This window comes from Falco naumanni, chromosome 6 (assembly GCF_017639655.2).
Source record: "Falco naumanni isolate bFalNau1 chromosome 6, bFalNau1.pat, whole genome shotgun sequence".
Classification (NCBI taxonomy): Eukaryota; Metazoa; Chordata; class Aves; order Falconiformes; family Falconidae; genus Falco; species Falco naumanni.
This window is the reverse complement of record NC_054059.1, coordinates 56,048,401-56,063,964: the sequence shown is the minus strand read 5'-3', so window position 1 is coordinate 56,063,964 and position 15,564 is coordinate 56,048,401. Positions and strand designations below refer to the sequence as shown.

At 37.1% G+C, this 15,564-nt stretch overlaps 1 protein-coding gene across 2 annotated transcripts in view; it reads left to right on the top strand.

Moving 5' to 3' along the window:
- The window catches only part of LAMA2 (laminin subunit alpha 2), a 376,489-nt gene that overhangs the window by 335,892 nt on the left and 25,033 nt on the right, over positions 1–15,564 (top strand). The window contains exons 48-53 of one of the 2 annotated variants that reach the window (XM_040599009.1): positions 3,499–3,623; positions 5,723–5,885; positions 7,955–8,099; positions 10,344–10,482; positions 12,059–12,070; positions 14,542–14,662. In XM_040599009.1, the coding sequence (XP_040454943.1) occupies positions 3,499–3,623; positions 5,723–5,885; positions 7,955–8,099; positions 10,344–10,482; positions 12,059–12,070; positions 14,542–14,662 (705 nt within the window). The remainder of the gene's footprint in view (positions 1–3,498; positions 3,624–5,722; positions 5,886–7,954; positions 8,100–10,343; positions 10,483–12,058; positions 12,071–14,541; positions 14,663–15,564) is intronic. The other variant, XM_040599010.1, reaches the window with a different exon arrangement.

Below are 15,564 nucleotides of genomic sequence, written 5' to 3'. Positions count from 1 at the left end.
AATGGATCCACAAAAAAATGTGAATACTTTCAAATTCTAAAGAGCAGAGGCAGTGAATCTTGATGTTTCTTGTTGAACTTTAAGGATGTGAAAAACTGCTATGCATTTTCTTTTCTGTAATTCGATTTCATATGGGAAATAGGCAAGGACGTTAATTGAAGAATTTCTTGGAGAATTACATATTAGAAAAAAAAAAATTCTGTGTCATCTTTTTCTGTGTTCTCGTTACAGCCCTAAATAGAGTTTCTGGTTTGCTTTCTGCCTTCCAGCTTTCTATCCAGAGGCAACTAAAAGTGTTTGCTTTCTTCTGTTAGTTAAACAAGAACCCTCAAAACATATTTCTAAAAGTAACGAACCATCAGTTGCTAAAAGTGGCTCTGTACTGCAGCATTTATTGACCCTTACAAAACCAGAATGGCTTCGCTGGCTTTCTGTACTCTGTCCTTTTGATATGCTTTTTCAAAGGAAATTGAAATAAACAAGGGAGAGGTGCTTTATCTCCCTCACCTAATTTACTTCTCAGCTTTTTTTCATTCTTGGATTTTTGTTATGTCAGATAAATTCTGAATTCTACTGTTGTTTTCACCAGTAACAAATTTAATTGCATTGGCATTATGTGCTGGTTTTTATTTGCCATAATAACTCAGTGGAATAAACACTCCACTCTGCTGAATCAGGACAATTCAGTGCTTGCAGTGCTGTGTAACTACAACCACCAAAGGTCCAAACACACCAGTCCATATAGGCTATAGGTCACCTATGTGTCTGCCCACCTCTCTATAATGCTTAACTGTCAGTCTGACTGCAGGCTCAGGAAGATGGACTGGCTCGGGTAACAATCATAAGTGCCAAAATTATGATTAAATTAATAACTTCATCATTCTGCATTAAGAAGAGTACTTGAGAGTCTGGTTTATATAATATTTAAATTCTGTTGACTCAGCTGAGACCCTAGAAAATGAGTGGTCAGGTGAATTTTGACTTGTTGTCTTTGGGTGATTGAAGGAGTTGAAGCTTCAACCTCAAATGCTAGGTTAAACCCAATCTGTATTTTATTTTAGATTTCACTTTTTAATTATCAGAAAACAAGTGGGATAAGTACTGAAACATAGTAATACCATTTTTATTTGCACAGCTCTAGAACACCAAACCTCCCAGACCAGAGCTTTCACCTGAATTCTACTTCGAAAAAAATTCCTGTGTTTACATTAAGAATCCAGAGAATCAAAAATGATACACAAATTCAACAACTTTTCTGTGTCACAGCACAAAGCAGACTTCTGCCTAGCCCTGATTTACACAGCAAAGGTGTCACATTAGACTAAGAAAAATGTACATTTTACTTGATGGCATCTCTAGGTTTTATTGTTATATTTTATTGTTAAATAAAAAGCTCTTAGTATTACAGTTTGATGGAAGAAAAAGTGAGGCAAAGGTATAAACACAGTTCATATGTATTATTTGAGTAACCAGGCCCCAAAGATGGTACCTACTGCTCCAATAAAAGATGTCACTGATCCAATAAAAGATGCCACTGCTTCTAACAAAGGCCATCTATGATCTCATTTAAATTAAAAAAATACATTGAATTTTGAAATATTTAATATTGTATCTACTGCTTTTAATTCATGTTTATTAGTAGCAGTATCTATTTGGGGTATTTGTTTAATATTTAGTCAAGCAGAAATACTTAACTGTCGACACTTCATAAGGTGTGTAGGAAAAAGTTAGGGATTTAGCAGAATCTCTAGAGGGAAAAGCATTCAAGGGCTCTTGATGTTTCAAGGTAAACAAAAGGACCTGGAATACAGTAACATTTAAATCTGAACCCTTTCCTGAATGTTCTTTTTTTCCATTAGTTAGATACAGTGAGGCAGAGGTGGGTAGTGAGCACAATTCAGCATATAAGTTGTAGGATCAACTATGAGGTGCAATGCTGAATCAGAACACGGATTACAGATGCTGCAGAAGTCTGACACCAGAACAGCTGTTTTCAACCCCAGTGAGAGTTCTCTAGATGTTTCCTGGAGGGTTCTCCATATTTTCATCTGAGTCAGGAAAACCTTTGTGAGTCCTTTCCCCTCACCCCCTGCCCTGGGTAAATAAAGACAAGGGCAGAGGTAGGAAGACGGGATATTGTAAGTTTGGTATGGCTGTTACATTTGCATTTCAGGGTTTTAAAGACTGTCAGAATTGCTCTGTTCAGACACAGTCTATGAATTAAAAAATAAACTATAACTTCACTTTTGGGGGGAATTTTTCTTATGTGGTACAGTTGTCGGGCTCACAAAATGAAGACCTTAACTTAGACTTTTCTAAAAACCATGAAGTTCTTTGGACATTTATCAAGGTCACTGATATTTTTAAATCTTTGTCTCAAAAATCTGCTTTTTTATATTAATGGGTTTTGGCATGCTTTAGATTTGTCCTGGGATTTTGTCCATATCCCTATTTGTATGCATCTTTGCAGTGTATTAAAAAAGAAGGCTCATTTTCAGTTTTTAAAAACATCTTTCATCTGACTTGAGTAGAAGGCTATGATACTTAGATGTCATGAATTTCTCAGAAGTGACATTAAGTTCATACTTGTTGTTAATAAAAACCTTCAAAATTACCCTGGGAAATATCACTAGCACGTTAAGTCTTTTGAGTCATATTTTTCCTCGAATGTTTTCAAGTTGCACTTCTCCATATTCTCTTACAAGACCTTAATATTTGTAATTGCTGTATGGAAAACAGCAGGTGCTTATCTATCTCAAATAGCTAAGTGTATAGATTTCCAATCAGCTCATACTGATGAAGTGAAATTTAAATGAAACTAAGTATTTTTAGAAGGATAATTTTGAGCTGAGTACTCTGTACTATCAAATATTACAACCTTGATCATGGTACCATGTTAGGAACTAATGAGCATTACCCTATGTGTATGACCCTAGATTAATGAATTTTAATTGATTTTCCATCAGCACTTTTTTCTGCATCCAAAATTCAGCATGAACTTTACAGGTGTAGCCAGTTCAGTTCACAGCTGATCCTTTAACTTGGGCAATATGCTCGATTTCCAGGCTTTTGAGCATTAAGTACAGCAGAAACACTTTACTTTTCTTATCGTGGGAAAGATTCCTCATGGTACTTTCTGTGAAGTCTTAAAAACCTGGATAGATCCTGAATAAGTGGGAGCAGGCAGCTCTCTGAATAGCCAGGAAATCTGATGGTGACATGGAAGCTAGGGCAACTCCTTGTTCTCCAGGAGTCATTCTGCCTACGCTTCCCTAGAGTCTCAGACAGAAATGGGCTTTTCCATTTTAACTGAGAAGAAGTTGAGCTCACGTTTTCACTGATCAGTTGTTCCATAGCAGGCCTTCTCAGATTAAATATTGCTCTTGATACTTAAAATAATAATGAGCATCTTCTGGTATTTGTGATATTCATAACCGTTATGCTTTCAGTGCAGTAGATCAATTTGAATTCTTATTAGGTTTGTAATTTCTGTTGCAGAGGTCAGATGCTGTACGAGTCACCACCTTCACTGGCTGCATGGGTGAAACCTTTCTAGACAGCAAGCCCATAGGACTGTGGAATTTCAGGGATATTGAAGGTGACTGCAAAGGATGTGCTGTCAGGTAGGTAATGCAGTGACTGTTTGTCATGCTCCTTTGAGAACCTGTCTTCAGTGGCACTGCGTTCCATGGTAAGCAGCAGGAATTTCCACAGCAGCCATCAAGATCCAGTAGACAGCTGTGGTCTGTATGCAATGCTGGGAGTTGTAGGAAATACAAAGTTAAGTTGCAATTACACCAAGAGGGGAAGCGCCCAATCTGGGTCATAAATACAGTTGTTCTCTTAACAGAATTAAGATGGTGTGACAGTGCTGTGATGGAAGGACTCTTGCTAACCAGTAACCAGGATTACTCAAAACATGAGAGAGGGTGAGATCCACAGTGGGACTGAGTCTGGCTCATGGACGGCTGTGGTTGGGTGCCTGCACCTCTTACGCAGCATGGCGCAGTCAGATGCCTCAAGGTGGCTTTCACAGCAACCAGTGTAGTGAGCAGAGACCCCCAGAAGAGAAAGGTATTTCCATTCTCAAAAGAGAGTGGAAATCCTGTCTGAGTGACTTGTGTTTCAAGGTAGGGTAAACGGCCCATCCAGGCAGAACCACAACTTAGGTATGTAGGTTCAGAACTCTTTTCAGGAAATTTAAAACAATGTAAGTTACTTCCTTTCCATATGTGTCCTTATCCTTAGAGAGCTGTGATCTTCATTACTCTTTCCCACCAAACTAATCTCAAACACTTTCCTGTGCCATGTCTCTGTTTCAAAAGCTGAGGGCCCTTATACAGAGGCACCACCTACTATTACAGCACAGTTCTGGGCATTATCATGTAGAGAAGGCAGATTCTGCATCTCTCACATCCTTGTTCATGGCTTTCACAGTGACCCACTGTATGAAAGCATCACCGTTCTCTTAGATGCTCCTCTTTCTTAGTGAGTTTGGCACGACCAGTATATGGTATAGAGCTCACGCTGCATTAGGTAAAATAATCACAGACCCAGTCAGGGAAGGTAAGAGTAGGCAAGTTTTCAAACTAGCAGCCTAGTTTGACAACCTGGTAAGGCTTAGCTCTTTGAAGTGATGGAAATTCCAGTTGGGAACTGAAACAATTTTGGAAACACCAGAGGATTTCCTTGACTACAATTGTAGGCTCTTGGCACTCAGGTGGAAATTCAAGGACCATGATGGTGAACATATACATTTCAGTTCCAAGCAAGTTCTAATGGAAACATTAAGTGCATCTCTGCCTAAATTTAATTTTCTCATTTATTAGTGATATTGTAGATCTGCTGGCTTGGAGTGGGGTGGGTGAGAGGGAGATGACAAAAAAGAATACTAGATTTGAGATTTGTATCTCAAATTAATTTTGTATCTCAAATTTAAAAAAAAAAATTAAAAGCTCCCTTTTACCATAACCCATTGTTCCAGTGCCAGGAAGAGTTCTGTTCTCCTGCAAAATCTAATTACAAAAATGTAAATGTAAATGTAGCTATGGAAGGTGAGCAGACTACATTCAAGTTCCTTGTACATGTGCCAAGATAAATGCGAAACATGTTCCTGGCCAGTATTTCATATGCAGGTCCCTTGTTCAAATTCAGTTATGTTTGTGATTAAACCAAAAGATTGCTGTCTTGCAGCTATCTGATCTGCGTGACAGAAATGGACAAAGAGCCTATCATAAAAATCATGTCAAACGAGCTCAAGGCCTGATCTTTTCTGGTTTGTAATGACAGGAATGCCAAAAGATGCATGGGGACTGATGCGTCTGCTGTTGTGATGTTTGTAATTTATGGGTAAACACAGAATCACAGTTCAGTCTGGGACCCTCCAGAAGTAGTAAAATCACTAACAATAAAAAACCCAAGATTTGTTACAAGATGAAAAAGTACATAATGCTAGTTTATGTTGAGCATTGCAAAATGAGTCATTACCGACCATAAGATATATGCGAAGTATTCCTCTTCCATCTTCCTCCCAGATGTGCTTTTGTGTTGGATAGCTGGTAAGCTGACCTTACAGCTTCACTTGTCAGAATAGGAGTTTGATAGGAAATTAAACCAAGTTCAGGAAGACTCGAAGAGGTGTCCCCTCACTCCCCTAGCCCCCTCTTCTTTTTCTTTTAACCTTACATGGCAAAGGAAAATGGTTGGAATTGCCCCTTTTCAGCCCACAGGTGGCAGATGGTGAAGGGACTGTCCAGTTTGATGGTGATGGTTATGCCATGGTGAGCCGCCCGATCCGCTGGAACCCCAATATTTCCACAGTCATGTTCAAATTCAGGACCTTCTCATCGAACGCCCTGCTGATGTACCTTGCTACTGATGACTTGGTAAGAACAACCAGCTAACCTCCACAACTCCTACAAGTTTCATGCCCCATCTTTGCAGTGGCTGAATTCATCATATTATGGAAACTTGTACCTTCGTTTAGTGGCATCATCCTGGTATGGTGTTGCCAGCTATGATGCTTCACTGCTGCCCAAGTGAAAACAATGTTATAGTGTAGAAGTTGACTACCTAATATTTACCAGCCGGGGAGCATTATGTTAGACTGAGGGGAATTCCAGCTTTTCTGAAATTATTAATTAATTTTCATTTATCCCAAATGGTTACCTGTGCAAACATTTTCAGTTGTGGTTATACATTCATGATTTAAAATATTATACTGTGAGGGCAGGGATAATATGGGAAGAGACAAGTGTTAGAGAGAAGTCCTACTGATATAAAGAAAAAGTTTGCGTTTAATGTGAGTAGCATTAAAGGGGAACAGAATGGTGCAACAAACAGGATGTGATGGTGATGACATTTTTACAAGGACTACAAATGGTGCCTTTTACAGCTAAAATAGAGAATAGAAGCATTAGTTATAAAGCTGTTCAGGGTTTTTATTCACACACACTGTCAAATATATGCAGATAAGAGGGAGAAGTTATTTATAAAGACATCTTGCCAGATCCTCAGGATCAGGAATAACTCAGCTTCAGCACCTCTGATTCAGATTGATTTGCACGCCTGACTGGGAGCAGAGTGCTTTCTTTAGCCTTTTCATATGGGCCAGAAATTATGTACATCAGTTCTCACTGATGCCTTGAAGAATTACTGAGCACTAACTGTTCTAAAAAAACAGTGTTTTTGTAAACCAGTCTTAAATCAGATTCCCGTATTTTGGGAAAAATTACCAGAATTGCTGGAATTATCAAGGAGGGTACTCCTCCTCACTGACTATAATAAAATATAGCATTTTTTTATGATAATGAAGTACTTACATAGTTTTTCCAATTAACTTTGATAATTGAATATTGAAAGTATAATTAATTCAATTATATCATTTTGCATAATCATTTTGTATAATTATTATTAATTTATGTAGTTTTCTAGAAAAATTATTTACTTGAACTTCTGAAAAATATTGGGAGCTGGAAGGCAACTGGTTGCTAATATGTCTCTTGAGATACTGTCCCACCATACAAAAACTTTGAGGATGCTCTTTCTAGTGATGCATGAATAGACATGCATAAGCATCTAGAATACTGAGTTTGTTAAATTTTACTCTTTTCTTCTTAGCATAAATTTATGTTCAGATACATAATAGTGTTATCATGGTTTTGCATAAGTATTCAGCACATGGTAAAGTATTTTCATTCTCCATAAGTCTGAGCACAGGTGAAACTGGCCATGATTAAAATTATAATTTAACTTAAAATTTCTCTGGTAACATTCATCTCCTGGGTCATAGTTCCACCATTACTTGCTTAATGCCTTTCATGTTCTCTGGTTCCCTGGCTATTTGTTTTGCGCTTTGTATTCTGCCAGCTCTTTTTCTGTAGGTACTGCAGCATACACCGTTGCTCCAGTCAGCCATCTCCAGTTATTGCTTAGATGCTGGTGTCAATGGCTGATGAGGATAGCAGTTCATAGCTCTCAGTTGCTCCATCAGTACAAATTACTCTCTGGAAACCCTAGTAAAACAAACCCATTTTACCATCTTCATTATTCTTGTTTTCTGCTTTGCAAGTTTAAATCTACCTGAGGTATGTAGTAAATGCACTAACTGTAGTAACATACACTCAAAGCTGAGTATTAGTTTCAGGTAATTATCTTGTGTATTTCTGTCTTCAATCTGAAAACATAAAAGTACAGACACCCCATCAAAACTCCAGCCAACTTGTTAGCAAAATTCCAACTAAATTAGCAATCCAAAGAGAAGAAAAGGGAAAAAAACCCACTTGTTTTGTACGTTACAGGCATAGACAGTAAATGCCTAAGTAGATTTTTTTAAAAGCTTTAAAAAAGTTGTCTATTGTTACCCAGGAAAAGGAAGTATTTATTTAATGTCATATGCCTTTTACCAAAATGCACAAGAATAATAATTTGTATATCTAATCCTTTTCATTAACAGAAGGATTTCATGAGCGTAGAACTCAGTGGTGGGCATATAAAAGTCAGCTATGATCTGGGTTCGGGTACAGCTTCTGTGGTCAGCAACCAAAATCATAATGATGGCAAATGGAAATCTTTCACCCTGTCAAGAATTCAAAAGCAAGGTGAGTTCCCATGCTGTCAGTACCATGACTTTTCTACTTACCTGTGCAGTACAGCTAACCATCTAATCATGAGGAAGATGTGCAAAATTGCTGGAATTATAAAGTTCTAGTGATTTAGCAACTTCTTTTGCTTAGATTATAGGTGTGTTGAGTTGCATGTGAGTAATTGTACTGTCAAACAGGCCTTTTATGAACAGGTAGCTTAATTTTCAGTCATAATTCTGCTTTAAAGTTGCATGAATTACATTCCAAAATGCTTCTGAGTGGGGGAAAAAAAGAAGCTTTTTCTTCAGTTCCCTGATGTTCAAAATCATCAAGCAAACCTGTGTGATTTTTTTTAGGACAGCAAAAGGTTTCATGCTGTGCAGTTCTCTCATGCTCACTTTATCCCAAAGTGCTTAAAAAACCAATGACTTCAGTAGTGATTGTACAGTATCTCAGTAGACAAACACAACTGTTTTATATTCCCTAATGAGATGCAGGATGCCATGATCTGAATTTGCATGGCAACAACTGGGAACATCTTCAGAAGTTCTACTAATTGTTTAATTTGTTACCTGTGCAAAATGTAAAGTGGTGGCATTTAATAAGATCACAAAGAATGCTGGCTATCATGCTGGCAACCCCCTTTTTTGTTTGTTTGTTTTTAATCTAGTTACAGGACTGGCAGAATCTGAATTTGAGCCTAATTAATTTTATCTATGGCATCTGTGACATCTTCTGTGCCTTTGTATCCTGAAGTCTTACTGCATTCTGAACCTTCAGGGTCACCACGAGCCCCTGAGCACACTCCTCCTCTGCCCCTGCGATGCCAGCTCTCCACCTGACCCACTCCAAACAGACCCACTCTCTTGTCGTTTGGCTGAAGTGGACTTGGGAGCTGGGACACTGGTCAAAATAAGTCAGAACTCTCACTTGTAGATTTGCGGCATCTTTAGAGGAGGAGTGCCTTGTAGCTAGCCAGTTACCTTAGTTCATCCTTAACTCAGGAGGTCTTAAGATGAAATATATCGCATAATTGTAATTTATTAATACTGTTCAAACATATAATTTGTTTATAAAGAAGATACAGGTATAGAAATGAAAGGAAAATTAATCTGTTTACCATAAGATACAGCAGGAAAGTCTATCCCCCATTCCATTCTCTTTCACTCCTGAAAACAGTAGTTTGGTTTCAGGTTTTGCACATTCCTTCTGTCTTTTAAGGCACTTAATTAGTCTGCTGCTGCTACAAGAGACTCACCTCTGTGGGAGAGCTTCTGTCAGAGAAGACTCTTCCTCCTATCATCCCATCACTCCTTCCTCTCCATGGATTATACATTACCATTTCCAGCCAGTCTTCCCTTTGAAATCTCTTAAGAGGTTGACAAGTCTTTTATCTCCAAACTCAGTCTATTACATCTTTAACCAGAAATCAGGCTGGTCACTTTTTTAGTTAAAATAAAGGTCCATTTCATTCCTTAGGTATGTAGATGAGAGGGGGCAGAGGAAGTGTAAATTATAAGCAATCTCTTGCATTTTACTGTCTGAAGAAAAGAAAAAAAAAAGGAAGGGAGGGAGGAAAGAACCCTTTCTTTGCAGCCCTGTGATAGAGTATCCCTTTCTTCCTTGGGGACTGCTCGGTGCTTTTCACTGTGTCTTGTCTCTCTCATTGAACTTTATATTCTGAATTAATCTGTACATTAAAAATATACATGGAACAAGCATTTGAATAGGATGGTTGTATGTAGTGCATCACTGACTCCAGATTGAGATTAGACATGACAACAACTGACTCCTTTGGGTTTGAAAACGGTTTAGAGTAACTGATCACCAATCTCTAAGGCACATAACAGCAATGTTAAAATTGTTACACTAAAAAATCCTGCTCAAGTGGCAACCTATGGACTGAAATCACAAGTTAAATTTAAAATGATGTCTTCGGTTTTTTCCTGAAGTGTGACCTCCAAATTACATTGACACAAACAACATACCAAATTGAAACAGATTTAGAGAATATATAAAAATAAGGCCTACAGACTTATGCTATAGCCCTTCAGGTTGTTACAGAAACAGAGGAAAGTGCAGGTCTCTTCCCCTGCCCATAATTAACAATTTGGAAATCCAGTGTCTTAATTGCAAAATACAAGCCTCCTTGCCTCTCTCCTCACCTGTTCATCCTCCAAATATTTCTCTATTGGTTTCTTACATTAAGACAACGTTGTTTATGTCTGATATTTTGAACTAATTTAAAATGTCTTCCAGCCAACATATCAATTGTAGACATAGACACCAATGAAGAAGAGACCATAGCAACAACTTCTACAGGCAGCCACTTTGGGCTCAACTTAAAAGGGCATGAGAAAATATATTTTGGGGGATTGCCAACTCTGAGAAATCTAAGGTAACGTGAATTAAACAAATTTCTTTACCTTTGGTAAGGGGATGTAAATGCAGTGTAATCTTATTCTCTGTATTTATTTCTCAAATTCACTTGGAGTACATGAAAGAGGAGTTCTCAATGTACCCTGTATTGCCACAACAAACCAATGCTTTATTTGCATATACTGTGTATTTCAATGTATTTCACATAGCTCACATTACACAAATACAATGGAAATAGCGGTAACAGTGCTGTACAACTTTCTGATGCTGTGCAAGAACCATGATGTAGCTGACTTTTAAAGTATTTTTTGATTAATAGAATTTTTGACTTCAGACTTACAGAAATGGCTCCATACTGCCACAAAATTAAGCTTTTTTTTTTTTTAATAAGTTTTTGCATAATCAGGGTCAGTATACTTCTAATACCTATAAAAATACTATGGTTAGATATAATCTAAAATTATTTGACTTAAATTCCTCCTGTATTCAGGACTTAAAGTATATGATACAGTACTCTGGATGTCTTTAATTGAAGTAGAATGAAATATGGCAACTTTTTCCCTTCACCAGCTTGATCCTGAATTTCTTAGGCAAATAAAACTCCCAGTATTTATTTTTAAAATATTGCATAATATTATTGATAAACTTTGACTTAAGCTTTAATAAACAAAAGAAATGGTATAACAGACATTGAATTCAGTGACTGTGTTACGTGGTTTTAAATAGACAAAAAAAAATTACTTAAGGTTTAAATGAATATTCAGCAGTTCTGCAATGACAAGAACAAGAAAATTCTGTGCTGCGATAAACCGGTGAGCAACATAGAAACAAGCGCATTAATCTATGTCAGCTTTGACTACATGGCAGAATGACAGCCTTGAAGTGGTCTTGTGCACACGAAATGGTTGTGATTAGTCCACAGGCTAAAAGAATGGATGTATTTGTTAATTTATTAGGTTAATAACTGACCTCTGATGTCAAATCACCTGGCAATAAAAAGATCTAAGATCTATTTTACTCACAAAATATAACACTATATTATGTAATTGTGAATTCACGCCAGTGCGTAACAAAAAGTCTAGAGCAATTATCTTCCACTTCCTTTGTGGTTCCTTACAAAATCAGTCTACCACAGCTACTTGGACCTGTGGTAACCATTCTTCCTACAGCTATGATTCATCCGTCACTGGGGAAAGATGAATGTTGTGATAAATTAGAATCAAAATAGTGAAAGGGGGATTAGGGCAAAGCTGAGCTACAGCAAACAATAGATGCTGAGGTACCCGTGACTGTAATTATCAAGTTGTGTCAGTTCTGCTAAATTCTTTTACAAGAGTTACTTTTACTAATGGCCAAGTTATGCAACAAATTAGAAATGCTTTCTGATATATTACTTTTTAGGGCAGCCGTTTGCAGGGTAACCCTGCTAATTATTATAGGCTGATAGTGTATATAGAATCTTACCATCTATTATGTGTTGTTTGTAAATGATGTATTATCTGCTTCACTGTGAAATATTTGAATCTTGCTAATAAGTATCATTTACTATGCTTAATGTAATTTTGATTTTTTTTTTTCTTTCTCTCTCACCCTAGTATGAAAGCAAGGTAAAAATAACCAGATTACTTGCATGACTTGCATGTGTGTAGCAAGTGCAGCTTGAAAGCACAAGTAGCAATGCAGAAGCAGCATGTGAGCAGTATTTATACCAGCTGTTACACTAAGGCTGTTAATTCAGCTGCTGCAACAAGCAAAGCTGCTCCCAAGTGCCTAACACTGTCGTATTACATGCTGTGCCCACACCTACACAAAAAACTTTTATTTCCTTCACACAGCTGCTTACTTCAGCTGTTTGTTTATGACACTGGAATACCTCAGAAGCAAAGCTATGGCAAGCTGTATTGCTGAATTTAGTCCTGACCTCCAGCCTGTAAGAGCAATATAGTCCCAGGTCAGGCAAGGACCTCTACGCTTGGAGGCATGAAGTGGTTACTGAGGAAGGTATGAAACCAAGGTGCAGATTTTTGTGAAGTTTGCCGCTTCTCAGTTTAAGGACAGGAGGATGAGGGGCGATAGAGGAGGTCACCTACTTCTGACTGTGTTTTCAGTTTGCAACTATTTGTGTCCATTACTATTACTTTGATATGTTCAGATATGAACTGAACTTTGCTACATTTTGCAGTGTAATTCCTGGCTTGAATTAGAAAAATGCAACTTCACACTCCCAATCCTGAGAAAGATTATTTCCTCCTAAACTCCAGAAATCTTTGCTTGTGCTTCCTTGAGATTGATCCTAATTTAGCAAAAACAAAGGCCAAGAATTTATGCAAGATCTGAATGAACTTGGACCTTGTTTTGTATGTTTTGGAAGGGAACAAGGGAAAAAGGAAGTCTTAAGAAAACATCAACCAAGTGTTCAGTGTTGGCAAGGATGTAGAGTTCATATGGGTTGGTAATTCTAAGATAACACTTGTAATGGGACAGCACAAGGGCAGTCTGTAACTGGGCAGGGTGGCAAGGGGGTAGGAACGTGAATGGTTTCTGGATAGCAAAGACTATAGGCACTGCTGACAATGACATGGCAAAACTGTTCTGCTGCTGGGAGGATGGGTCTATAAAGAAACTGGGGAGGAGCTGGGAAATCAAAAATCAAAAATGAAAGGAGACCATAACTACATGACTACAAAATAAAGCAGAATATGGATTGCTTTAGTAAACCAGATGCTTACTTTAACTTATGTTCAGGATGCTAATTTGCCAGAGAATATACCACGCTTGCTAGGATGGCTACAACGCAAAGAATGGCTTGCAGTACTAAAACATGTGGCTGAATAATATCTTTGCAAAGTGGGTTTATTTTGTAAATAATATTCTTTAAAATCTTTTCTTTCCTTCCAGGGATCTGAAGTGTTTGGGTTTGGGGGTTTTTTCTCCCCAGAGTTTTATCTCCTTATTTATTTTTTACATTCATTTTTCTTTCTTTCACCTGTTCATATTATTCAGGTATTCTAGTAAATACTCATGGGTGATATTGTGAGTGAATTAAATTGTCCTTTTTTTCTTTTTTGAATTTACATTCCATGGTATGAATGGCAACTTTTTCTCTGAACTTTGTAAGGCTTTTCTTCTTGCAAGTCTAGTTCAGATGCTGCCAGCAGTTACGGTCTCACTCTGGTGTTCCCAGGCCTGCGAAATCATAGTTTTGCATTCAAGCATGGTAGCTTTGGTGTTACTTTCAGGGGATTTCTCATTTCTTCAGTCAACCAGCTAATGAGCCAAACCGTGGAACTCTGCAATTCTACTACAATATTTTCCTCTTGGATGGACAGTTAGGTTCTGCAAAAAACCCAAGTGTTTTGTTTTCTTTAACTGCCTGAGCAAGTCAAATGTATTGCTGTGTCATACAAAAATATACAGCAGTTTCCATAGGAAAGATTCTGGGAAAATAAAATACATAGGAAACAAATGTCAATCCACCTGAAGATAAAGAATTCCTAAAGCTCTTAAAAAAAAAAATCAAATGAAAATTTTTTTTAGTCTTTGGCAAAGACTTTATCCAAAATGTTCATATGCTGCTAAAGTTCCTTTTTCATGAGGATCTAGCATGCAAAGAAATGAACAACACATCTGTCTTCCAGTTAAGGTTTCTCATTGTTATGATCTCCTAGCTTGCACTTTTCTGTGTTGCATAAGGAACAAGTATGTACTTATTTCATAGCTCACTGCATTTAAACACCAAAATGAGAGCACTCCTTTTTAAAAAAAAAAAAAAAAAAAAACAAAACCTAACACCACACACAGTAAAGAAAAGAAAGAAGAAAATGGAAAAGAGGACTATTGTCAATTGGAGATAAATCTCTTGTTACACCTGTGAGTGATGTTTTAAAGCAGAGTGTAATATGTGCTGATAGGTGGTAGAAGGCAAGCTGTATTCATCTGGAGTGTATTTGTGTATTTAAACAAACAAACAAAAACCCCAAGCATATGTGCATCTGAAAATGCATGTGTGTGTATGCTGATTATGTTCCCACTAAACTCTATTTTTGAAAACACATTGTACTTCTACATTTATTTTTAGGCCTGAAGTGAACTTAAAGAAATATACAGGTTGCCTCAAAGAGATTGAAATTTCAAGAACACCGTATAATATATTGAGTAGTCCTGATTTTGTTGGTCTAACCAAAGGATGCACACTAGAGGTTAGTCTGATTTCCATGTACTTTGGTCTTAATGGGTATAAATGTTTTCTGCTTTCTGATTTTATGGCAGAATATACAAATTGCATAAGGCATAATCAGACACATGTAGACATCTAACCTGAAAATCAGTACAATGACATTTAAGAGAAAGAAGGATGAATGAGTCTCATCAGCAAGTAGACTAGTTTTCCAGATCCTAACTTTTTGGACTGCCTCCCTGGCCCGTTGTCACATCCCTATCCCTAAAAAGTAGAATTTTCTTAAATCCTTAGCTATGGTCTAGCTTTGTTTCATCTGACTATAATGGGAATTATTGACATTAATAAGAATTACACACTGACAATATTGCAAAAACCTTTAAAATCTTTGATGTAATTTTAAATCCAAGGATCTAAACTACTTTTATTATTATTATTATTGTTATAACATAAGTCACTACAGAAAACCTGAGGTACTTTGAAAATCACAGTATATTTGGGGGTAACTGAAACAGTCACCTTTAGGATAGGAGCTGTAAAGTACTTACTGTTATGAGCTACCACTGAGCTGGAAGGCACATTTCTTACTGATCACTAAGAATGTGCAAAATTGATGTCATTATTTTAACTTCAGATGCAGCTCAAGTTTATTTATTTTCCATCGTCTCTGCTTCTAATTAGCAGACTTTCAATGCATACAAAATTCAAGGAATCTGATCCTAAGTTTGGGAGAAAAAATAATAATTTTCCATGGAAGAATTAAAAAATATTTCCAGTGACATTTGTCTCCTAATGAATAGTTTGTATTTCTTCCCTGGAAATGTATACTATTTAAGACAGTTTTGCAAGTAGATGTATGATCTAGAGTTCCATATCAGATACAAGTACAGCAAATCCTAATGAGCTGTTGTTAACTTGATGCTC